General features: G+C 36.5%; 1 protein-coding gene across 7 annotated transcripts in view; it reads left to right on the top strand.

The window, feature by feature from the left end:
- Nucleotides 1-25,928, top strand: part of TBC1D5 (TBC1 domain family member 5) — a 319,487-nt gene that overhangs the window by 194,348 nt on the left and 99,211 nt on the right. For all 7 annotated transcript variants that reach the window (XM_061464900.1, XM_061464904.1, XM_061464903.1 and 4 more), the window contains one exon: nucleotides 3,016-3,188. In XM_061464900.1, coding sequence (XP_061320884.1) covers nucleotides 3,016-3,188 — 173 coding nt within the window. The remainder of the gene's footprint in view (nucleotides 1-3,015; nucleotides 3,189-25,928) is intronic.

Genomic DNA, 25,928 nt, shown 5'->3' with positions numbered 1-25,928 from the left:
CTGTGTCAGTTTATTTGAGCATCTTTCTGTTTGGGCTGTTTCTTTCACACCAGCTGATGTGATTTTTTGGAGTCATTTCAGCTGACTAAATGTATTATCTATCATTTTCTCAACCAAATTGTGTGAGAGGAGACAACAGACATATCATATGCACTCTAGTCATCCACTGAGCTTCTTGGTGGAGTGCACCAAATCCGGAAGCATGGAAAGTCATGGCATTGATTACTGATTGCAGCTGCTGTCCCCACAGATTATGACATGCTTTGAGGATTTCTATTAATGGGTTAATTTTGAAGATGCTGATGAACTGCATTTTGATGGATGCCATTTACTTATCTCATGCTTTTAAAAATGGTAATCCAGTATATCTTATTTGATGCACTTAGCCATGTTGATAGTCAGTCGGTCTGACAGTCAGCAATGTGTCAGTGCTGCATTATGCCAAGGTGCACAAATGCTTGCAAGTGATAAATAACTCCAGTTTTGGCACTCTGCTGTTAAGAGGAAGCTTGCATTAGTTTTGATATGCAGAATCTTTTGACACTTGAGCCAGTGTTTAAAAGTCTGCTTTCTAATTTTGTAAAGACAGCTTTAAACCCACAGACAACTAATGATGTAAAGGCTAATTTGAGTAACTAGCTAGTCTTATATTACGAATCAGCAGATAGACATTACAAGTAGATAGATCCTAATGTTGAGATTTCTATATGGGAATCTGTGCCTATAGAGAAAAGCTTAAAATGCAGATCTTTTGAGTCATCAGAGTTATGAGTGCATGCAGTGGTTACACTGAAGTTAAAAGTCAACTTGAATAAACCAGAAAAAAATTCATACCCACTATGTGCACCAGCTGATGGAACATGCATAGTCTATGAATGTGTGGAGTTACAGACTTAGTTTCAAAGATATGTTTATGCAACTAATTACTGATATGTTTATGCAAGTAGTTACTGTAGACTAGCATTTAACTTTAAGGCAATGCTATTATATTATACTTTGAGTGTTTTCCTGTATAGTTGAGAAGGAGATCAGTGGATACCCTTTTTCGCTATTCTGCATTCTAGCATGTGACCAAGAAAATAATGAAATGGGTCTGAAACAGAGATAGGAAATAGCCATGCAAGGGAGAAGCAAAAATCAAGGTAAAAAGAAAGCTGTCCGGTTTGGTAATAAAGAAGTTAATAGAATAATTTTTAAAGGAGGTAGGAGAAACATCTTTTCTCAACGTACATGCAGCTGTGAAGAACTTTAGTATTTAAGTAAGTGACAGCATTCCTTATTAGCCCCTAAGGTGCTAGATGTTTTATTTTAAATTTCTGTTTGGTAGAACAGAAAAGATTTTGAATGAAAGGACACCATTTCAGTGAGCTTTATTTGACGGTCTGTCTGGGGGAGCTTTTGTCAAGCAAATTGATGGGGCATCTTAAATGAATATGTCTTGGTACCACAACAGCATGGCAAAACCATCACACTGTAATAGACAGATAAATCCCTTTGCTGCAATTGCCACAACAAAGCAACAATTAAGCAGATTTTAAGATACCATTTATAATCAATCAGATCCTTAAATAGAATCATTTTACCTGAAATAGCTGCTCAGCATCATACACATTTTCTATGGTACAGAAATGGAATAATTAAGAAAAAAATATTTCAAGCAAAGGAGATCAACATAAAAAATAAGCTTTTTGGAAGAAATTATTAAATGTTCACCTCCCACTTAAATGTGAAACCATGTTGTAAATGATTGCGAAATATGGATACTTCTCTTCCTTCCTCTTAAAATGCTAATACAGAAAGAATGTGGTTGAAGAGGATTATAACTATAGGAAACAACCTTGGGGATAGTTTCTACAACAACAAAAAAATACCTTTCTTTGTTATTGAATGTAAAAAATAATGTGCTTTTCACTGTATTGAGCCAAGTGAACTTGTCTTTCAAGAGTTTAAACTGTAATGAAGTCTTCTGAAATTCTTAACCCATTGACCTTGATAATGCTTCTCTATCAATAAATTTAGCAAGAGTGTATAAAAACAGTAACTATTTTTAAAGTTAAGCTTTCACGTCAGATAGCCATGATGACAGATTACAACAAAATCATTGAGAAATCTTACTGTTTCAGTTTTCCCTCTTTTATAACTTTAGCATTGTTCCTGACAGTTTAGTTCTCCATTTCCCTTTCCTCAATCTTTCTCTTGATACATTTGATTTATTCCCTTTTTATTTCTGATCTTCCTTTTTACATGTTTCCTGTTCAGTGTGGTTCATTACATCCTGTATTCCTTCCAAGCATTCTGCTTTTTTCTCAATAATGCATCCCTCTTTTGCAGAAAGAAAAAAGAACAATATCAGGTTCAAGGATGCTAATACTCCAGTAGTTTTCCTTCTCTGTTTTCATTTGGTTTATGTCGTATTCTAGATCATTACATAGTTTGCACAACCTTTAGCTCCAACCAGCTACCTTCCAGTCCTTGGGTTGATCTCACTGTTCTATTTTGGTTTTGTTTTATAAGTTTTCTGATGCATTATCAAAGTTTTGTATATTTTGAGGTACAGCCAACAGATTTTCTGAGCAAGGGAATCCTGTTTAGGAAGTGGCATTTGAAAATAAGTTATTTCCTATTTGGTATGCAATTTATTGTCCTCTGAGGGCATATATTCTCTTCTAAGTTACCGTTTATCTGCTTTGCTCTGGACTGACTCAGACCGCTGATATTAAAGCTAAAATAAAGCTGTCAACGCTTTGTCAGAGCATGAAAAGTAAAGCATGCGCATAAAAATTGATGTGCAGAGTGAGAGGATGAACCTTGGCATGCCTGGGAAGGGGAATCCCACAGTACCTTTCACAGAAGTGGATACTTGAGATTCCTCTTTTGCTGTAAAAGAAACAAGTTATTAATATGTTTATTTGGAAGGCAGTGATGACAACAAAACAAATTTCTTGCAGACAGTCCCTCTTATACAATAAGACTTCATAGGATATTCTCTTTTTTTCTCATTTTCTATGTCTGCAGGAAAAAGATGTGATGATTACACCTGCGCCATTTGCAAGGCCACAGGACTTAGGCCCATCTATTGCTATTGTAGCAAAAGTAAACCAAATTCAGGATCATCTGCTGAAGAAACATGATATTGAGCTGTACATGCATCTGAACCGACTGGAAATTGCTCCACAGATTTATGGGCTGTAAGTGTTTGCAAAGCATTATTTAATTTAATTTTTACTTCATTATATTAGGACTTTGTTTTACTTGAATTTAGGGATAGAGGAATGGGGCTAAAAAGAAGTACTTCTTTTCTCTTAGAACTTAGTTCAATTTGCAGCATTACAGTAAATGACACTCCACTGTTTTATTAGTGACAGTGGCATTCCCAATGCAGATAAAGTCCATTCAGATACACGTGTCCTTGCCTATGGCAGGAGGAACTATATGATCTTTAAGGTACCTTCCAACCCAAACCATTCTCTGATTCTATAAAATAAGAGAACTTGACAGACTCCCAGTGCAGCGATGAAGTACTTAGTCGAGTACCTTTCCTACCTGTGGTTTTCCTATAAGAAGAAATGGGATAATCGGGCACAAAGGGAGAAGGGGAAAATTAGTAGCATTGACTGGTTCCTTTATTTAATTTTATCACCAGTTCAGTATCGGTGAACTTTCTCCTACTGCAGGCATGTGGTTTTGGATACTGGTAATACAAGTATGGTGGGGCATGTTAAAAGTTAAGCAGTGTCTGTATGTTGAGTCAGCGCAGGTAGTCCTTCTTGCATTAAGGTGGCTCAGGGCCATTCAGCTAGTTGTATCTTGTGCCCCTTTTCCAGGGGGGCTTAATGGGCTAAGTACGACTTTGGATGTGGCCTTGTCTGCATATTTCCTCAGCATTGCATCCATATCAGTTACAGCTGCAGTTATCAATCTCGGTCAGTACAGACTGTGCAACTAGGGTGAACCAAGAGTAACTATGAATTGACTGTGGTTTTAAGGAAGAATTTTGCCTTCTTTGTCTGGAATTCTAGACGTTTGATTCATTTTAATCATTCCTTAAAGAATTGGCAAGCCATATGTGCAGTTGCAGTGACAGAAAAATTACACTTTTTTTCCCTTTTTTTTTTTTTGCAATGATTTAAAATAAGATTGGCTTTGCCTTAAATGGAAAAAAAACACAAGCACCAGTTTCATTTATAGGTGTGAATTTCCAAATGTAATTGTGAATTACATTTAACAACTCAATAGAAAATGTAGAGCGGGAGGGAAAAGGTGACTGTATAAATGTCAGGCCATAACTGCAATACTTAACATTAAAGTCTAATTTGATGTTACAGTAAAATGTAAAAATGCTGTGACATAGTATGCCCTCAAGAGTAGAGTTGAAGTAAGACTTAATAGTCCCAGACTTATAAATAACATATATTAGAAAGATAAATGTAATTCTACAAAACTTACTTAAATAGTTTTGATAGCAAGGTGTAACAGGGAGAGAAAAAACAAGCCAAGTAAACTCAAGGTATTAGAAGTATGAAGAGGATTGTACTACAGTATTACAGTATTTTTTTTTGCATAGTGTACAGTTGTATATTTTCTGGTATCTTCACTAGAGTGGAAGAGAAAGGCAGCATCTCTAATAATCTTCAGGGGTAGTAATGAATAAGCAGGGGTAGTAATGAATAATTAGGCAGTATCAATATCAAGGAAAACAAAAAGACTGTGTTTCTTTTTTTTGAAGGCTTACAAAAACACACAGAAAATAAGATAAAGCTCAGAAATTTGCCAACAGGTATTTTGAGATAAAAATAATTTGTACTGTAGGTATTTGATTCAGTATGAAATTTTGCCTTTCAGTAAGAAAAATAATTGAAGAAAAATATACTTTTCTCAAAACATAATATTATAATAACAGAAGAATGGTGCAGTCTGGTGTGGCATAAATAGAACTGAATCTGAATAAAGAAATTTACAGTTAAGGGAATGAATTATGAGAGAGAGCTTCAGGCTGACTATCACAAAAACCTTACTACCAAGGAGCTGTTAGACTATAAAATAATATATCGAATTAACAAAGGAAAAAAACATCAGAATATTTTAAAGACAGGCTTTGAAAAGCTCTCAGAAATGGGTAGTAGCATAGAGAATGAATCTGCACTGGTAGAAGAGCAAAGTAGGTTGCCTGTGAGGTCATATCAGTCTCTGACTTCTGATTTAACATAGAGGACAGGAGGAAAAGAAAGGGAAAGGAATATGACTGTTGTATTATTCTCACCTTTAATGATGTCTGAACTCTTCAGAACAGTAATTTCCAGTAGTGAGCCAGCTGACAGTCTCAGATGCTGGATCTTTTTTTGTATTTAACATTTCTTGAACTAGAAACATCATTTCTTAAACATAATTGGTTATTAATAATTGCTAAACCTAACCCAACTGCAGAATTCATGTGAGCTTTTTGTTGAAGCTTATTGTTTTACTGAACTTTGTTGGATTTGCCAACATAAATATTCATCTTTCAGCCTTGATACCACTTATAAAATATACAGATGGTAGAAGAAAGACTGGGAACTTCCCTCAAAAGATACTATGGCATTCTTGGTGAGAAGTATGAATGTGTAAGGCTTGTATTTAGTGGAAGTCTCCCCTAACCTGAAGAAGTTGCACACTTACTTAAAAATATGGTATTTTATACTTTGCATCCTTCTATAACCTTCTGGAGCAAGGTAGAAACAATTCTTACTTACTCTTTGTATTTTCATAGAGTTGATTTCAACCTTTGATGTTTGCAAATAGTCCTTTTCATTTTCAAATATGAGGAAGACTTGTTCCGCTGGAATGGCCGGTACCCAAGTCTGTTGTACATTTCCATGTTCAGAAACTGTCATTTAAAATAAAATATGGTCACAAACTTCTTGAAATTATTATTACCTGCAAGTTTAATAGACATTTGAGTACTTGTGGTATCACTCATTAATTTCAGTTGCTGTCCAGTAGTGCAAAGGTTGTATGCTGGTTTTGTGAAACGTATGCTCATTATCTTTTTTATCATATCCATGAGAAAAATCTTCATCTTTTTCTTCACCAGTTAGTGCTCTGCAAATTGTGGACTCATTAGCCCCAGCCTTGTATGCCAGGCTGCATGCTGGGAAGATCTGCCAGTTTAGAAGAAAACATTTCTCTGCGTAGTTTACATTTGGTGAAGCTTCAGCTCAGGGCAGTGGATTTCTTTGTATTCTGGAGGCCATCAGTGACCAGACCGCATGTTACCTGGCTATCTCATTTCATTGCTGATAAGAAAGAACACTCTGTTAGGTACAGTAAGGTATCCCGGGGTCCTGGCTATGCCATACTCCATGCTGCAGTCATTCAAGCTGGTGTCATACGCAGTATCAACCTTAGTACAGGGATTTCTGTAGATGAAAATTTTGTTAGACCGCACATTCATTCACTTGCAGTCAGTCACTGCATATCCCTGTGATAATTATTCAACTGCTATTAATATCAGCCAGAATGGAACCAGCAATGCAGCAAACACCTTTCTTTGGTCTTATTTACCATATTTCTAGTTTGTTTTTAGATCCCAAGATAATGCTTTGCAGAATAACATTGTTTCACATTCCTGATAGCACTGCAAATTGCATACAGTCTAACCAAGTTATAATAATTATCTAATCATATCTAATTTTGTACTTTTTAAAGTAAAGCACAGGAATGGTTTGAAAATAAAATAGAATTGATTAAATTAACAGTTCAGTGACATGCTTCCTGATAATAAACTTTTCTCTAAATAAAAGAAAAAAATGCTAAGATTGAACAAAAAGATTGGGTACTCTGGAGGCTTGACAGATTGAACATTCAGTTTAATTGTAAAATCAGATGAGTTAACAGTGATTAATGTCCTAGATTAAATGGTATTCTAGTGTTAATTTCTTTGACCTTACATCTAACTCATGTTAAAGTACAAAATAATTATTGCAAAAGCATTCTGCAGTTTCTGCAGTGGCCAGTGTTTGCTGTGGCAAATTAAGCAGGTTGCTCTCTCAGCTTGACAAAGGTTTGAGGGAGGTCTTCAGCTACCTGTATTTTTGGGACATTATTCTTCCATTTATAGTAGTCTGTAGTAGAGGACTTCTTTTACATTGGACTGAAAAGATGAGTCAATTGGAAAAGTCCCAAATAATATCATTATTGCTCCTTTACTTTATGGACTGAGAGTTTCCAAGTAAATTTTATTGCATCAAATGAAATTCTCATAGAACTGCATGCAATAAGTACAGCCACATCAAGTAAATATAAATGATACTGTTGTATAGAAATAATGCACACAAAGATAGTGACAAGGCATAAGTGTAAAAAGCTTTATTTAAGAACAAAAATTAACTGTTGGCATAAACTCACTAGCTCTTGCATCATAACACTGATGGCAGTATTATATTGGTTAAGCAAACTCTTTCTAAGCACATATCCAACAGACAATAAAGCACATGCAGAAGTAAGCATAAATATTTCATGATAGCTTAATCTCAGTACAAAAAGGGCCTTCTTAGAACATTCAGTGCCGATGACTTTGCCTCCTGCTGCCACTCTACTTTATGATGATCAATCAGGTGGACTTACTGCCTACTGTGGTTCGAGATGCAGTTTCAGTCCTTTAGGCTGATACCACAATTATACCTCAGGAAGAAGCCTATCTCATGAAGCAAAGAAAAAGAAGAATACAAGAAAAAGAAACAGAAGGATGCAAACTAAGTTACAGGGTAACTTGCCATGAGTGTAGATTCAAAGATAGCAGTAGAAAGGTTACATTACAGCAAAGCCAACAGCAGATGTGCTGCTCCACTATTACTGCTCTTAGCTGCCTTGCTATTAGCACTGCTGTGGGGCATCCACCTGTTTTAGTTAATTTCCCATGCCATTATGGTACCAGGCAGTATTCTTCTCCATAACCACACTGGTCTCTGGAGGGTAAATTTCAAGGATTTTTCCTGGGCACTAATGGAACATAACTCATATTGATTGTATCCAGAAAAAAAAATTTAAAAAAATCCCAATTGTCATCAGAATAGCAAGTTCTTCATGATCTCCAGAAAAAGTAGATTAAAGATCAGCCTTCCTACAGAGAACTTTACAGATTGTCCAGGATGCCTGGCTTTATTTTGTTTTTTCACAATTTACCAAAAAAATTAGAGAGGTAATATATGGCATGGTCCAAACCAATTGCATTTCCTCTGTGGTATTCAATCCAGTGTTGTCAATAATTGGACAGCAATTACAATGAAAGAAACTTTGAGCTACTGTGCATGTAGTAGGGGAACCTACTGGTCTTTCTGTTAAAATAAATTAGTACGTAGCAATGACTAAGACTAAGCAAATACAAATGTTTTTTGAACAAAGTAATACTTCTCATTTGAGTGTCCAGGACCAAATTAATCCTGGCTTTAGTAACTGGTATTGATGCTTCTTGATTTCCAGTAATTATTTCCTACTTAGCTTAAACAAAACATTACATATAAAGCAGATTTTAATGGGATATAAATCCTAGCTTGTCTGTCAGTAGAGGGCTTGGTAAAGATTTAATGCCATATGAACAGACCTTTTTAAGAAGGGTTACCATCCACTGTTGGTCCCACAAATTAAGAAGCGATACAGTCTATTGGAGTTTTAGATAAAGCTTTTGGGAGCTGATTCAGACCTTTGAAGACTTTGCTATTAGTTCTATTTTGCAGAGTAAAACAAATATTGTAAGAAGAAACCTGTAAGTTCAAAGTTAGGAGACAGAAGAAAACATGCCTGAAGCTTACTTAAGAAAGCTACGTTATATTTTGACAGAGAGGTATTGCCTCACCTACTGTTGATGTGTCAGTTGTACTGTGATGGTCTACTATCTCAAAGCATTTGCTCTGTGCAAATAAATGCGGACAGTTCTTGAAGCATGAGGGTAGATGTCTTACTTTCAAGCAGTAAGCAAATCCCATTTAACTCCAGAAGCTGCTTTTCTTCTGTTTTGAAGTGTGGCTACTCACCCTTTCATGTTTTTAAATGATAGGCATCTGTTGCTCATTGTTGAGTTTCTCCAAAAGGCTTTCTGGTTTTTTGATTGAAAAATGTGTATTTAATTTTCTGCCGCTCCTTGTTGTGTATTAGGTTGAAAATTACAGTACAGTGAACTTTCAATTTTATCTTTTTTCCTACTGTGACAAATAATATTTTAGTCTTACCTTAGACTTAAGATTTTAACATATACATCATGTAAAAGACCACTTTATAAGCAGAACGAAGGATTGGTTGAGGTGTCAAAAGTGTTCATCAGATTTTTACTCTCCTGCCGCATAATTATGTGCTGAGATGATAATGAGTAGTACTGGATGGCTGTGAGGATGGAATGCAGATTTGTCATTATGTTGCTCCTTGATGCAGGTGATGTGCTTCTCATATGAAGTACAGGGAATTATCTTTATCTAGGAAAGAAACAAGCAAGACAGCTTCCGTTTCTATTTTTCCCACATACCCTTAAAAACAAAACGCATCTGGTGGCATCAAACATAAGTAGGCTTAGAGACCAGTGGATTTGAATAGTGTAAATATCTTCTGAAACCTGCGATGAATTGAGTAGGAATATATACAGGTTTTGAAAGGGTGTCTTTGTTGGGAGTTATTTTTTCTTTGACTTTTGTAGTCAATAGCTATGGACTATAAAAGCTGAACAGAGTGGAGAAGTTCTACGCCAGTAAGGAATTTAAGGTGCCATGTATCAAGCATTTACTTCTTTGTTTTCTTTATATTTAAATTGCATCAGCTGTTCAGGTTAACTAGTACTGTTTAATTTCATGCATCATTTTGTTTCTTTCAATGACATAGAACTTAGTCTAGAAAACTCATGTTGGAAATTGGTACAGAAAAGGCACTAAGTCAGTCAAGTAACTGTTGCAGAAGGCAATTATCTCAGCATGTGCCCCAAAAATGAAACCGTGCTAACATGCCCATGTTAACATGATGTTTGGAGACAAAATACAGAGCTTCGGACTTAACCACTTAGTAAGAACCAAAGCATTTCCCATAGAATCCAGGCCTGTGGATAATTTTATGTTTTGCTTCATCCTTACTGCTTATTCTTAACTGGGCTATCTAATTAAAGTTAGTATGGGAATGCATACATATGTTAGTGGCATGCCCTTTACTTTCCTGTGAAGACATACCTTTAAAGTGATAATAAAGTAAGAGAACCATGTATACCATCCAGCAGGGAAAGATCATCCTGTCTCTAAGTCCTTAAAAGACTAATAGAGCAGGTTGCCCTTAAAATCTCCTTGGTTCTTTTGCATCATCTCAATGCGTGTGAAAAAGCTGCACAAAGAAGAGCCTCTGCTAGAATATAAAAAAGATACTCAACAAGAGCAATGATACGCTAAACACAATTTAGTGCCTAAAATGTAAAATGTAAGGGTTATGCTATTGTCTTTAAACATAACTGGGAGAAAATGGGTAGTGCAGATAGGAGAATTTTGTTTGAAATCTTTAAACAAATGAGCATGAAATATATATACAATGTAGACCTGTTTGTAACACAGGAGTTAGATTTCAAAACAAAAAAAAAACCAAAGTTTTTAATACTTTGTTGTTATTCCATATCAGAGCAAACTAGGCCATTTTGGATTTTCGTGTGTGGGGAGAAGAGCGGCAGGGAATTGTGTTCAAGAAAACAGCAACAGTTAGTGAACTGTGGGATGTCAGCTTCAGGGATAGCACAGTCTTCAGTCAGATTCCCCCTCAGCCTAGGAGGATATGTTAATCATTTAGCTCTTCAGAGTCATTTTCATCTCAGTCCTCAATTTTAGCAGAAAATTATATCCTGAAACCATAATTCATCCCTAATGAAAATGTTGCTGAAATTAGTGAAATAGTAATTCTGTAGGAATACGGCCAGTCTGCATTTTCTCTAAAGGCATCTGGCTGCCCAGTAGAATGCAGTTAATCTGGAAAATGAAAGGCTGTGTACTGTCAGCATTGGTAAGAATGCTTCCCTTTTTGCTTTTTCTCCATACAGAAGCAGTAGTTCACAAGGTAGTCAAGTCAATCCACCTCTTGTTTCCACGTCAGATACTGAGCATAGTTCTTGGATAGCCATTTCTGCCACTATGGATAGTGCTCTGTCTCCTTCGGTCCAACCAAATGTTAGATGGAGGTGAGGGGCTGGGGGAGGAGAGAGAGGGAGGGGGGCATTGAGGAAAGGTGGGGAATTCTGCAGACAACCTATATAATTTGGATTGTACGTTCTGAGTCTTCTTTGACAGTTGTTTTATTAGGAATTCTTGAGTTGGATGTGCTTGCAATAGGAAAAGGGCCTGCCCTGAAAATAATGCAGCTGACAATTCTAACTTTTAAAATGAGTGAGCTAGATAGGAATTCTCCATGACCCCATGAACCTCTTTCCAACATCTTGCTAGTGTTTTAGGAGCTTCAGCAATAAAAAAGAAATCTTGTTCCAAATAGGTGAATGCCTTGAGTATCTTTCCTGGTTATGATGTGGTTTTGAGCAAGAATTTTTAAAAGTACCCTATGAAATATTAAAGCAAGCCAGCTACACCCAAAGAATAAAATCCATTAACACAGGTCACAGGAATAGGTTGCTCAAGAGCAGTGCTGTTAATTAGGGTGTGCAACTTTTGCATATTGTATGAATTCACAATATTTTAGTCTAAGTAAAGAATGAGAAATTATGTTTGAGAAACATTTCTAAAAATAGAATTATTTTACCAAACTAATAATGTAAAAATAGTGAGAACATTTCATCACCCCTCATACTGAACATAATAGCATGAGGCCGTAAAGGGTTAACTTAGCATGAAGGCCCTACACATTTTGGCAAAAAGAGAAAATCTGTGCACATCACTGCAAGATGGAATTGCTTAGTGAAAAAGAACAAAAGCAGACAAGAGTAGGAGCTGGGTTCAAATGCATCTTTTGAAATCAATGAATGAGTCACACTTGAATTTTCACAGAAAGCCAAGGGTGCTGCTCTTCTATTTTATTCCTCTGAAAACACTCTTAACATGCCATTTGCAGCTTGATATCAACTGCTGTTGATGACTTCCTTGAATTTCCAGATAGCACTGTTATTAAGGAAAGAGGCAGTGGATGCACCTAGACTTTGTTCAGTATTGAATGTATTGTTCAGTATTGAATGGGACAATAATTTTTCCCAGATTTCAGAGAACAAAAATGGCATCACCCAGTATAAAATCAGTTTAGAAGGTCCACAAGAGAGCATCTCTCTTCGTAAACCTTCATGTAATTTGTAATTTTTAATTATCTGCTTTTCTTCTGATCACCTTATTTGAAATTAGGACCATGTTAGCATACTTTCTCTGATTACCTTTACAGCAATTTCTAAAAAGTATTTTGATATTTTGGATAAAATTAGACAGATAGCCAGTGTGCAGTGTAGCAGCACAACTGTGTAATATTAAATATTGTAACAGTGCTTAAAACTCCTTATATCAATAAATGCTGTGTGAATAGTTGGAGTTTAAGCTTGGGCCTTGTGGTTTACTCTTATTTCTCCTAACAAATACACATGGGAATGACATGCAAAGCCAGCAATATCAGGTTTGGGGCTTTTTTCTAATAATGTACATGCAGTTAACTAGAAGTATACAGGACATCTTGAATCAATGAATTCTCCTCATTGTGTTACCTATAAGAGAAATCACAAAAGAATAATCAGGCAACAGAAGGAAAGAATATCTACCACAGAAAGTTTGCAGCATGCCAGTGTGCTTAATATCTAATTATTAATGATGACCCTTCTATATTTGTATAGACTGAACAGTATAAAAGATAATGGCATCTTTGACATTAGCAATTCATATTTTAGTATTGTTTTACATTACATATATTGAAAAAATGTTTAAAAGAATTTAAATAGATTTTTTTTTTTTTTCCTATTTCAGTAACTGTAATCAGAAAAACTTTTTTAATGGTCTGAACCCCATGTTCAGCCAAAGTACGTAGTTACACGTCCTGTTTTATTATATATCTGAGCTCTGGGAGTCTCCCACTGAAGCACATTCCCTGATTTATCTTCTGTCTAAACTACTTTTTACATTATGACTCTGTGCTGCAGCCTTTGATATTCCCTGTGACATCATGAGACAGCTGTGTTACATTGCGTTTAAGCAGTACTAAAACTTTAAACTTTAAACGAATATTTTTCTTCTTGGAGGTATAAATAGAATATGTAATAAGCGTCTGTGGGATATGCAATTAATGTCACTTGTGAGGAAAGACCTTCATGATGCACTTGGGTTTTGGCACTCGTAAATTATGAGCTCTTTACTACACTCATGGGATAAATACCATATCCCCCAGATACTTATTATGTATCTTCCATCTCCCTTAATTCCTATTAGCTGGATTAGTAGTTGTTGTGATGTTGAGGTTTATGGTCATTTAACTGGGGTGATTCTCAGTGATCAATAAATAAACTTCAAAACTTTAGTATTATTATTTTCTAGCAATTCCAGTGTGTATAGCTGTAACAATTTACATTAAATGCTACTTGGATGTACCAAAAACTAGTCAGCAGTGCACACTGCCGTATCCGGTACATAAATTTCAAAAAACAAGCAAATATATATATAAAAAAGGCAGATTTTAGTAGCAAAGAATGAGCTGAATTACAAGGTTTTGGGGTGAATAAGTCATGCATATTACCTTTAGCCTAATTCACCCAGAAAATAAATATTTTGTTGTTAAATGCCGATATTAATGTTCTAGTCACAGTCATTATCTGGAGAGTTTGTCAGACTGGTACAGAATGGTCTAGATTAGTTGTCAACTCAGGAGCAAATAAGATTTTTAAAAGACTCAATAAAGCCCAGTGATTAATTGTTATATATTCTGATTCATGCCTATCCCATTTTATCTAATTCAATAAAAGTCTAAAATGATGATTAATCCTTTCACACCAGCAGTTGCTGGTACATCCATTACATGTCCAATCTGAATTCCTCTGCCAAGGAGTTAACTACTATTTTGAACTTGGTGTGAAAAATACCATTATAAATTTCATTAACCTGATCATCAAATTTAAAAAAGTCAACTCGTAAAATCCATTACTACATATCATGCATCGAAGATTAAAAACTGGTCCTCAGTGGGCAGGAATAGCCAGGATTTAATTCCCATAGCATATGTTTAAAGTGCTCATATGACATTATTGTATCTGTAATTATCAGAATTTTATGTTTATTAACCCAAGTGAATTAAGAATCTTGTTTTGCGTAAAATTTAGCACGCATGTTAAATTGACCATTAATTCAGAGCATATCAATGTATATGTATTTACTACAAATGCAAAGATATTTGTTTAGCATATTGTAATAAATTTAGCATTTAGCGAATTGCCTCCCTTTAATTTTTCGTTCTCAGATAATTTACTTGTTCCGTGCTTCCAGTTGGCTATCTTTGTGTGAATCCCCATGGGGGACATTGATTTAAATCTTACTTCACGTAGTCCTTCTGGGTGAAACTTGGAGTATTTCATGTTTGCACTATATCTCAACTATAACTATGTCTTCATCTTCAGTAAGATGTTTTTCTGACTATGGGACTGTTTATTCTTCGCTGCCACTTAGCCCATCCCCAGTTGGATCCAAGAGAGCTGCATCTGCGCTGTACATTAAATGTGTCTCATCATACAAACAGGCACAAGACCTGACAGCGGTACGAGATGCAGGACGGATTCATGGCTTATTCGCATGAGGATTACTCAAAATAGAAATTCAGGAAAAGCAAGGAAAATACGCTGCCGGAGCGGCCTCCGGGGGCGGGATTTGAACCCGTGTTCTAGTGCGCCTGCAGCCGCCGCCTGAAAGACGGTCCAGAGGCGGGCCCGGTCTCGCCCCCGCCGTAGCCCCGCCCACCGCGTGGCGTGCCAGTGGTTTCCAGGGAAACGGCGGCTGCGGCCGGGCCTCGGCGTGAGGGAGGCAGCCCGAGTGGAGTGCCTGCGGCCTGCCTGGCCGTCCGGTTGTACAGTGCGCCTCGAGGGGAATGTTTCTAAAATAGCGTATCTAGTGCACCCTAGGGAAGAACAGAAAACAGTTGGGACAGAGCGCCTCTGTCGCAGGCAGTATGAAATGGGTTATTTTCCCCTCATGGCTGCTAAATGCAGCCCTGTTTTTGACTCCAGAGGGATATAAGTTACCTGGCTTGAGGAAATAGGAACTGTGGGGGTTTTTACCGAAGCAAAACCACCGTTGTTTTAATTTTTATTTATTTGTTTTTTATTGGAGCAAATATGAAAACGCACCTCCCTCCTGAATTACGTTTGTGACTGCAGGATCCACTTGGGCTCCAGACATAAGATGGAGGCATAACAGGTGCCGGATGGCAACACTTCTGAGCAGCCCACTATGGCTTCTGCCGTCTGCGCTTAGCAAGGCTGTAAGCTGAGGTATTTCGGGCTAGCACGGCCATTATTACATACTGCGGGGAGCTGTGGGGCTTCATTGCTTGGTGAAGTTTCGCCTTGCATGTTCCTCCTTGGCCTGCCCTGATGGCTTTGCCCGTTTCCCTTACCCCTGTTCAGGAAGAAGATGGTGACATTAGGAAGAGTGGAAAGGCCCTTGTTTACCCAGTAGTTCATCCCTACCTGGTAAAACATGCTTTCCTCCTTCCTTTTGCAGACAGCTAGCAGCATTTCAACAGCTAGTTGTGGCAGTGCAGGAGTGTCTCAGAACAGCCAGGTGATTCAGCAGAGATGTACATCACATACTCAGATTGTGTTGGATTTGGAAACACACATTTGTACCTTAAACCAGCTTCGGTTCTCCTGGTACAAATAAAGTGCCTAGATTTACTCTTGAGTGGAACAAAACTTACTTCTAGACTCACCTTTAAATTGAAAAAGTCTGTCCATTGTAAAGTCCTTGCCTTTAACAGCCTTGTTGATTAAATTATGTTTGATCTATTTTTTGATGCATCTTTTATCTAAATTGTCTTTTGATCTATTAAATGCTGGGCTTAAAGCAGCCTTTTCTTCTAACAAATGGTTTAAATAGTCTGCAGTACTTCGCATAAACTCCACCAACCTGAGTAAAAAAATTCTCTATAGAGATTACAGGCGAATGTGTATGATGCAGTAGTATCTTCCAAAAATTCAGCTCTGTGGGCTGGAATAATACCCAGTTGTGTTTTATCTAGTCTAGGAAAAGACGAGCGACGGTTCATTTCTGCATAGAGAGATTTAAGAGGTTAAAGTTAAGGTTACTGATAAAGATTTTATAATTTTACTTTGTTTTTACATTTCAGCAGTTCTTATTCCACTGAAAAAAACTCAGATATTTTTAGCTGACTTCTGGGATATGTCCATTCCTGAAAAAGTGACAGAATTTTTTCTTGAGATGCTTTCAGTAAATGGCATTTGGACAGAGGTGACTTTGGGTTGGCTGCTGATTCACCTCACAAGAGAAGTCATCTGTAATAAAATGTTTCACCAATACATCTGAATCTTTCCAAGTCATTTATTCTTTCTTAAGTCTCAAAAAACGGTAACAATAACATGATTTTTGTAATTAGCACAGTAAGCTTGGGAACAAACCCGACTACCAACTGAAAACAAGAGAATGTGGTAATGTGTGGTTAGTAAGGGGGGGAAAAGTTTGAGAGACTAGTATAGGACATCCTGTGTGGAAGGTCTGAGGCAGGAAGGGGAGGAGAATGTGAGAGGAGATGGAGAGACCAGATGTAAGACCTTACCACTTGAATTGCTGAACCAGAGACTATAAGGCATGTTTGCATTGTAGTTCAGTCGTTAAATAATGCACAAGGGTTTATTTCATATTGCCGGTTGCAGCACTGGCCTGGTAGTCAAAGAATGAAATAAATACCAAATGTGTAAACCCAAACATATGTAAAATAGATACATACAGCTTTAAACATAGAGTTTCTCATTCTTCGTGTATGTGACCTACACATAGGATAAAAGTGGATAAAGTCTTACATATGCAGAAACTATTAAACCCCAAATTGTTTAGCTAACTCCTAAGAAAGAGACTGGGGAAACAAAAAAAAAAAAAAACAAAGAAAAAAAAAAAACAACCACAAAAAAAAGGATCTGGTTTAACTGATTCTGGTATGAGTAAGGGAGGAAAGAAGGTTCTTCTTTTTTTTCCTATTTCCTCTAGTTATAAAAATTACAGTGATTACACATCATAAAGCCTATGTGTAATAAAACGCATCAGCTGGCCAAGGTTTTCATCGCTCACTCAATAATCCATTAATACAGCAACCCTGCCCAGGCATCTTTATAATACCAACTCGGAGGTAATTTTAATCAGCTAGACCAGCTGGTATTTAACAGCAGCTGCTGGAGATGCCACAAATATACTCAATAGCTGACATCTTTATTTGCAGTTTTTCAAGGGGAGAAGAGATCCTCCTGTGGTTACTTATATTAAGCTTTTTTTTTTTTTTTAATGCAAGTATTGGTACCGGAGGGTAATACCTGAATGAAAGAGGGAATAGAGTTAACACAAAAAATACAGAACATATTCTTGGAGTCAGAAGGCTTTTTCATGAAGTCCTCTTCATAAATGAACAAAAAAATGAAGCGTAGATGCTGGCTTTGTTGGAGTTTAGAACCTTTTCCTGGTACATTTACACTAAGCTCAGGCATGGCTTGAAGCATGAAATGTACTCTGCAGTGCTGCATTGCCCTCTCTTACTGAAGCTTTTCTGTCTCTCCACAATATAAATATGTGATAAATAGTGCTCTTGGTAGAAAAAAGTGATGCTAGCTCACGTGTTCAATTTTAACTGACATGTACTTCTTTTGTCCTCAGTTTTGGCTCAGAGCGTCTGCATGCAGGAGTGTGAATATATCTGTGCTTAAAGACACGGGTGTTTGTGTATAAATAATACACAATATGTGTATTTGTACTTATCATCTCTTATAAGGTTAGAGATGAATTCAGCAACTGAATAAAGTGCCACGCTCTGCGGCAGTAAATGTGGAATACTATTTCGCATTGGGTTTGTGGGGGGAACAAGCAGAGGCAACACGAAGTTAACATTCACAAACACATTATAAATAAAAATTTAATTACACTTGGGGGAGCTTGGCTTACAAAGCTCACAAATCCATAATGGAGCTTGCTAGTAATAAAGGCCTGATCTGTTTGTTAAACTCCAATATTCCTGTCCTTCTGTATCTTTTATATAAAACTTCCGTTTCTGCATTGATTACCTATTGCAAAAAAGACTGACTTCACTGGTAAACAGTTTTTTTCTGTCAGATACCAAATGCTGTATTTCTTTATTAAGAAAATGGTTATGACTCTTAGGTAGGGCAGGGGAGGTGCCATGAGAAGTGTAAGTATTTCTATTTTTATTGACTATAATATGTCATTGTGGATGAGATCTGTGTTTAATATGAATTTGGCTTTCTGGAGATATGTTCTTGTTAATGCATGAACAAATTCCAAGGTAGCAGCTTCTTTGTAATACTTTTTTTAAGTGCAAGTAATAGTTTAAGCAGTTACAAATGTGGAAGAATATGCAGTATTATTAAACTTTTTAGAAGTGTAAGTGTTCCTAGGTCTGTTACGGTGAAAAGTAGTTTTAATTTTTCTTCTTTCCTTTAAATTCAGAGTCTCATAGCTGAAAAACGTCAATGGAGTACAGGAACAAACCTGAGTACATACATATAAATCCTTAAACAAATTTGGGGCTATAGTAGTCATTTGCAGGTACTCATTTGTTAGTCCCAGTGAGTTACCTCTCTGTAGTCAAAAGACAGATCTGCCTGAGACTGTGATTGACTACTTCAAATTAAAATCCAGTGACAGAATGGATTACTGAGGTTGCAATTTGACTAAAAAATACTTAGCAAGCATGTTTTCTCTTATTTGTAGTGAAAACAGTCTGTTGAAGTTTGTTCAGTGTGTTTGACAACAGACAGTTTGATATATTGCTGGGCACAGCAGTAGGTTGGACTTGAGTGGTATTAGCTTTCACTGTTTTGATTAATGGTAATTGTTTCAATGAAAAGACATGTTTTACGTACAACTCATAGTTCTAGAAAACAGAAGTCAACTTGCAAGATCTGTAATTACTGTTCTGAGTTAGCATATAAAAAAAGCTTGGAGAACACGCAGGCAAATCACAGTAGGGTTTTGTTGGTTTTTTTTTGTATGTCTGTTTCTTTTGTATGGGATTGCATTTTGCATTTTGTAGCTTTTATACACTGCTTCTTGTCTGTGGAAATAAATCTTAGATTTTATCTCTTCTTGAATACTGCAGTGCAGTTTAAGATATATTTCTAAATTTCACATTGTAATTTCAGTCTTGGTATGGTGAGATTTTTTCCTGTGTTTTCAGTCATCAATAGCAGCAACAAAAGGTCAACCTGGAGACTCCCCTGTCTCCTCATATCCCCACACAGTCCTGAAGGGAAGGAAATTGTATCTGATCATCTTTACAGTCTATTTTCTCTGGTTAGAAAAACACTGCCTTCTTCCACTCTGAATGAATTGTCTAGTTTTTGTTTTGTTTTTTTTTTTTAATAAATATTTTATTTTCAGTGTATCCTCAGGAAAAGGGAAATAGCTGATTATTTTTGTATTTAGGTAAATGAAAGATTTCAATGATGTGTTTAAATGTAAGCCAATACCAGCGTAGTAAAGGATGTCAACTATTATTACTAATACCATCTTTCATTTATATAGTGCTTTCATCCTAAAAGATTCTGGTTTCTAGAAAATGGAGATTTAAGCCAAAAACACAATTAAAAATATATCTCCTTGTCCCTGCATGTTAGCTTCAAAGAATTGTTTGTCAGTTTAGCAGACAGTACCAAAATACCTTACTTTTGCTTTGCAGATGCAAAAATGTACCATGAAATGCATATGCTGAAAATACTGTTAAACCATCTCTAGAAGAAGAGAAAATTGGTTTTATAGGTTCCTCATTTTATGACATCCTTTCTTCTCAGATTTTAATATTTTGCAACATGTTCTGAAAGAAGAAATGAATAGATAGTAGTTTTCTATATCTGAAACATGTAGGGGCATCACAACCTACCTGAATTGTTCCCTAGACAGTATTAAAAAGAAAGCAGTAATATCTAAATTGTAGAGGGAGGCAACTAGATCTCTAAGTGTGGTGCCAATGTTTGTAGTCAACAATGAAACATTAAAAAAAACTGTAGCCCATGTTGATAACAGCAGGGTTTGAGGTTTGTATTATTAGAGCTTGCCTAAAAGTATTAACACACAACTCATGTATAGCCTTTATATAAGCTATGCTCTATTATATATTTTGGGGGAAAATAAAAATCTGTTAAGCATGAAATTGTGGTGTTACAAAACGATTATTTCTAAAAGTGAATTATCTCATCTCATAGAAGTACTAGCTTGGATTGCTATGTTAGATGTCAAGTGGTTTATTTCTGAGCAAAATACAAATTAATAAGTGTACATTTTAATACTTACCTAAACTAGTGACAAGAAAATAAATACTACTTTTTATTTACCTTGCAGTTAACAACCATGTGTCATTGTGGCATCTTTTATGAAAAGGAACTTTATTTAAGTAGCATAAACTTGTTGGATGGGCTTCAATTAAATGATGATTTGTTAATGCAAATGTGTAGCGAATGACTGGTAGTACATCTGTCTCTTCATCCATAGGCCATTACTGTGCAGCATTAGCACATGATTGTAAAAAACTGGAAATCATTATATGCAGGTAGTACATATTCAATCAATTCTGACCTTATGTCTCCGATGAAATAAAAAAAAAAAAAGGATGCAATGTAAATGATATTTAATCTGAACAAAAAAAAAGGGAGAGAGAATCTTTGAATATCTGCGATTCAAGCTGTTAGATGATGTGAGGTGACTGCTGTTTGGGATTGATTGTTATTGGTGGCCCCAGTGGGGAACAGCCAGCGCATTAATCCTCTCTTACTCCTCCCTCATGCTCCTCCAATCCAAATAGTATTTTTGTTTATATTGGGAAATAAATACTGTTCTGTTTATTTTAAAATTCCTTTTTTTTTCTTTTCTACACCTCACTCTTGGAAATTGAAAGGAAAAAGCTCTGTATTGATGACCAATGTTAGCCAGTTAAGCAGGCAGTGACAATTAATACAACAAAAAATTGTACAATTAACTTCAGCTCCATAAGTGTCTAATGAGCCATTTGTCAGTCTTTTGGTGAAATAAACTACTCTATCTTAATTCTCCACTCTTGCAGCAAATAAATAGAAATTATGAAACACCCAGCACCAATAAAATATAATTTATTTTGCAGGGCATAGCAAAACTCCTTGCGTATTTAAAATGAGCGTGTTATTTACAAACGACTTGTGATACTAATATAAAAAAGGATTTCAGTGTTAACTGCTTTCATTCTGCAGTAGATATGTTTTTTTCCTGGTCTGTTTAATCATTTAAATATATAATTACTCCTAAAGGCATGTGAGTTAAAATTACTTCTTTTGATGTGATTAACTCATAAAGCCAAAACCTAAGAGGGGACCCTGGGAAACGCCAGGGATCGGCAGTCTGCAGCCAAAACCACTGCTGGTGTCCGGAAGGACAGCACAGGCATTTCCAGTTGGGAAAACATCCTTGCTGCAGTTCTGAAACTGACCCTTCTGACCTGGTCAGTAGTACAATACCTTTTCACACAAAAGCACCACAGTGCTAACTGGTGTTGACAGAGGTGGAGCCAGTGCAGTTGGTCTGACAGAAGCTCCTCATCTGGGCACTTGTGATAGGTCTGTGGTAGCCCCTTGAGCTCCTCATTCTTTGTCTCTGCCAGACCTCACCAGAGGTGGGCAGAGAAGGCAGTGCAATGTCTGGTATGAGGGACCTAAGAAAGGCTGTCTACAGAACCATTTATTGTGCAGAGTAGGGCTATTCTGCTTTCCTTCCCCATTCAGGTAGACTGTAGTATAAACTGGTGAAAATATTTCAGAGTTCTTCCTTGCTCATCGTTTTAACAAAAGTTAAAATTTGACTCTTATTCAGTTTTGTGCTGTCTTTTGGCCATCTGTCTTCCCAGGCTGGTTTTAAAGCTGCCAGTTACTTGGTATTTAAAAAAAAAGAAAAAGACAGAAAGAAGAGTTCACGACAGAGTGTGATGTGTGGACAGAGCTCAGTTGCTGGGTCTCAGAGAGGAAGAGATATTTCAAATGGCAGAAGCCACAGCAGAGATAGTTCTTACTAAAACGGCAAGGATAGACGAATGTGATAGCTGATGGCAGTTAGATGTATGAGGAGAGGATGAGTAGGGAGTATCAGTGTAAATGTAGAAGCGGTTACCATCACTGAACCAAGCTTGAAGAAAGCCTGACATTTTTTAGCAGCTTGAAATACATTCTTAGATGAGTTCCATTGCTTCCAGGTGGAGAGGTGTTGCCTTGAGGTAAAGCAGGTACATTTGGACATCCAGTAAAATGATTTGGGAAACTAATGCAGTGGCTTTCAAATCTAGATATGGTGTTTTGCTATCATGGTAATTTCAAGATGGTAGTTTTTTATACTCAGGCACTTTTACAAATACAATAAGCCAGGTTCAGAGAAATGTTGAAGAGACTCATAACTAAAGTATTGCCAGAAAACTGTGGACAGACACTAAACTGGTAACCCTAACTTGTTGCCTTTTTCTGGTTTTAATCATACTGTCTTGAAGCTCTTTCAGGCAGTTACTTCTAGCTTCCTCATGGAAAAACCCACATCCTGAAAAAAAGAACAAACCCTTCAATTCTAGTGCTTACGTTAGTGGTTCTTCTCACTGATCAATTGTCAGTCCATGGTCTAATGTGTTTCCTTGGCAGCCAGGTTTTAGGAGGACTGCACTATGTTTACGCACACAGAAAGTGGATTCAGATTCTTTTTTCCTTTACTTTTCAGTTGTCTTTTGGGAGTAGTACTTTCAGAGCATGGACCTTCAATCTTGAAGGAATTTCATATATCTTCCTAAGCAACACAGATGCGTTAAGGATAATATACTGAGCTTCCCCTTAAAATTGTTATGTTATAAAACTTTATTCTTCGCCTGACTGTCTCAGTATATAGTTTACTGTTCTAACATTTGCAAATGGCAACTGGAAAGATTTTTTATGATGCCTGCTATACATGTTATAGTATTTGCCCTAGCAAATAATGTAACTGAGGTCAAAATTCAACTTCTGCTGCAAACAGCCATTTTCACTGGTTCTTCACTCCAAGCCATTTCCTTTGGACTCTTTTGTTCTTAGCCCAAACTTTGAAGGAAAGTTGCAGCTGTAATCATATCTACAGACTCAAATTAATGATGAAATATATTTATGTTTTAGAATTATTTTGGTATTTGTGTAAAGCACAAATTCCACCAACTCTCAGTGCTTGTGACTCCTTATAGACTCGAATAAGGACTGGTCACGTAACTCTTTACTTAGAATTTACAACTTATTGGTGTTTAAAGAAATTCAGTGTGGAGTATTCTGAGAAGTTTTTGCAGAGGCTTAAAAACTCAAAAATAGTTTTCCCTCTGAATGCAGTTTTATATTATAAATTGTCACTAGGTGGCAATATTAGTGATGTCCATCCACCCAGCCAGATGAGGCATAACTGGTAAAATACACGTGGATAGGATAGAAAAAAGAGAACTACTATGTTTTTTACTTCCCCATGAAGTTCAATAATAGGATTAAAGTAAGTCACAATATCTAGAAGCCACCAAACTGATAAGCTGTGTAAAAGGCAAATACTGTCAGGCTACCTGTGTTTCTATAAGAGATAGGAAAGTATTAGTGCCATTGCACAGGTAGTAGTAAACCCTCATCTGAAAGACCGTATAAATTTCTGTTAACTGTATTCAAAAACAGATGATCCAAACTGCTAAAATATAGCTGCTAGCATCTAGCTTTCCCATTCTCCTGATCATCGTTTTTCACGAGGAGCTCAAGAGAGTTTAACTTTTATAGTGAAGTCAAACAGAAGGTGAGAAGATACAGTTGGTCTGTAGAACTGTGTCAGGGAATAAATACTGGGCAAGAAAGTGAGTGAGTGAACGTTGTCAAAAGCAGAATGTTGCAAAATGGCCTCAGAATTATGTGTTGAATATCTGGAGGTTGTAAGGGGGCTGTAATTCTTGCTAACTCTTATAGGAGTGAGGTTCTGGAGCTGTGTAATGAATAAGAACAAGAAACAGCAGTACAAGATTAATCTTAATAAAAAGTAAACCTGTAATACATTAAGTCACAATCACAGGGAAGTGAACTGAATGAGATGGGGTTGTCTTTCAGTCCTAAGCACAACTTCTGTCTCTTGACCACAGGATGTCCAGTGTTAAACCGGATGTAGCGTTTTCATTAGTCAGTCTTATTAATGGATCTTAATGTTTATACCTGTAAATGGTAGCATTTGCTTAATGATGAGTGATTCGTAAAGATGAGAAACAGTATTCATTGGTTACTCATAAAATTTTCTCTTAGTCTTAAAGGTGTTATTGCTGGGTTTTTCCCTAGGAAAACTCCTTCAGCTGCCTATTATTTCTTCCAGGAAAACCGTGGTTTTTCCACTCTAAATGATAAGATTACATTTCTTATTTACACTTAATTCAGAAATAGGCATTGTGTGAAGTGCTTATTTTCAAGAATCCCCACAGTATTTGGGAGCTTTCTGTGTTTTCCTTTTCATAAGCAATAAAGTTATAATGGGGTTACAGGATCACACTGAATCTTTGCTAAGGCATCTGCTAAAATTTTCTAGCAGAGCCTAATAAAGCCCTGCCCCATTTGTGACATACCAAATCACATTCTCCTTGCCTGGTCTGACAACCACGGCTCTTAAACAGCTGCTGGGGTAATTTGCATAAAGGAGATTGTAAATGTCTCATCAGAACGCATGCAGCGCAATCCACCCCAAAACCACTGCCTGAACACCAGGAAAAGAAGATTGTAGTCATAAAAATTGTGGCTCTCATGATTTTAGATTATGGTCTCCACAGTCTTGCAGCTTTTACAAATACCAAGCTTTTGTTTTATAAAAAAAAAGGAAAAAGGAAAGTTTCCTTTACTGATACACAACAATACAAACAGATGCAGAGTTGCTCTCTTTGACTCATTCTAGCAGAAAATTGACTTTAGCAGCTAAGGTACATGCTGACCCCTCCTCAGTTCTTTACCCCAACAATAAGTGAATTCATCCAATTGAAACCATTTAAAATAACATTTGTTAAACCAAATTATTTTTCTGGTAGTGAAAGGAAAACAAAATGCAAAATAAAGTTAATGTAATACAGATAATTCAATAAAGAGTAAAAAATGCTGAAGTTAATACAATATGTTTATTGTCTGCATGCATCTGCTATGTTTTATCATGCATATTTTAATAGAAGTTAGTGTTAAAATTATGCACATTTTGATAAAAATCAGAACTAAAGGAGATGTACATGCAGAACTAGGATTTCACTGTGACAGGAATTAGGTATATGCATTTCCTGAGTTTTAACTGTAACTTCAAATTTTTGCTTTGAAGCATCATTCTTCTTTACCTTGAATGAATTATACTGGAGTAGTTTGGCATGGTAACGAAACTCAGCGTTGTAACTATGCACAGAAAAGCCATTAAGCTCCACAAATTTAGTATCTATATCAGTTAAAGCCTCTACTAGCTCATTGATTCTGTACTCTGCCCAATTTGTGGTGCAGATAGAGGTTTATTTGCCTGGTACCTCCTTGGTTAAAAGGCCTCTTCTAGTCTCAGTTCATGGAAACATATGTCATGCTTGCAGCTACACCAGTCTCATTTGCATCACCATCAGTAAGTACAAAATTGCTTATAGTAAGGAACATACTGTTGTCATCCTCCTTTCGCTCCACTTCTTAATCATACGGGTGCATAAATTTATCAACACCCAAGTCACCTATATCTTTGCCATTAAGAGTT

Source organism: Pezoporus flaviventris, unplaced genomic scaffold (genome assembly GCF_033815535.1).
Source record: "Pezoporus flaviventris isolate CSIRO_AGI_PZ_B2104156 unplaced genomic scaffold, CSIRO_AGI_Pfla_v1 ptg000037l, whole genome shotgun sequence".
Taxonomy (NCBI): Eukaryota; Metazoa; Chordata; class Aves; order Psittaciformes; family Psittacidae; genus Pezoporus; species Pezoporus flaviventris.
Note: the sequence above shows the minus strand (reverse complement) of the source record. Positions and strands in the feature narration are given on the sequence as shown.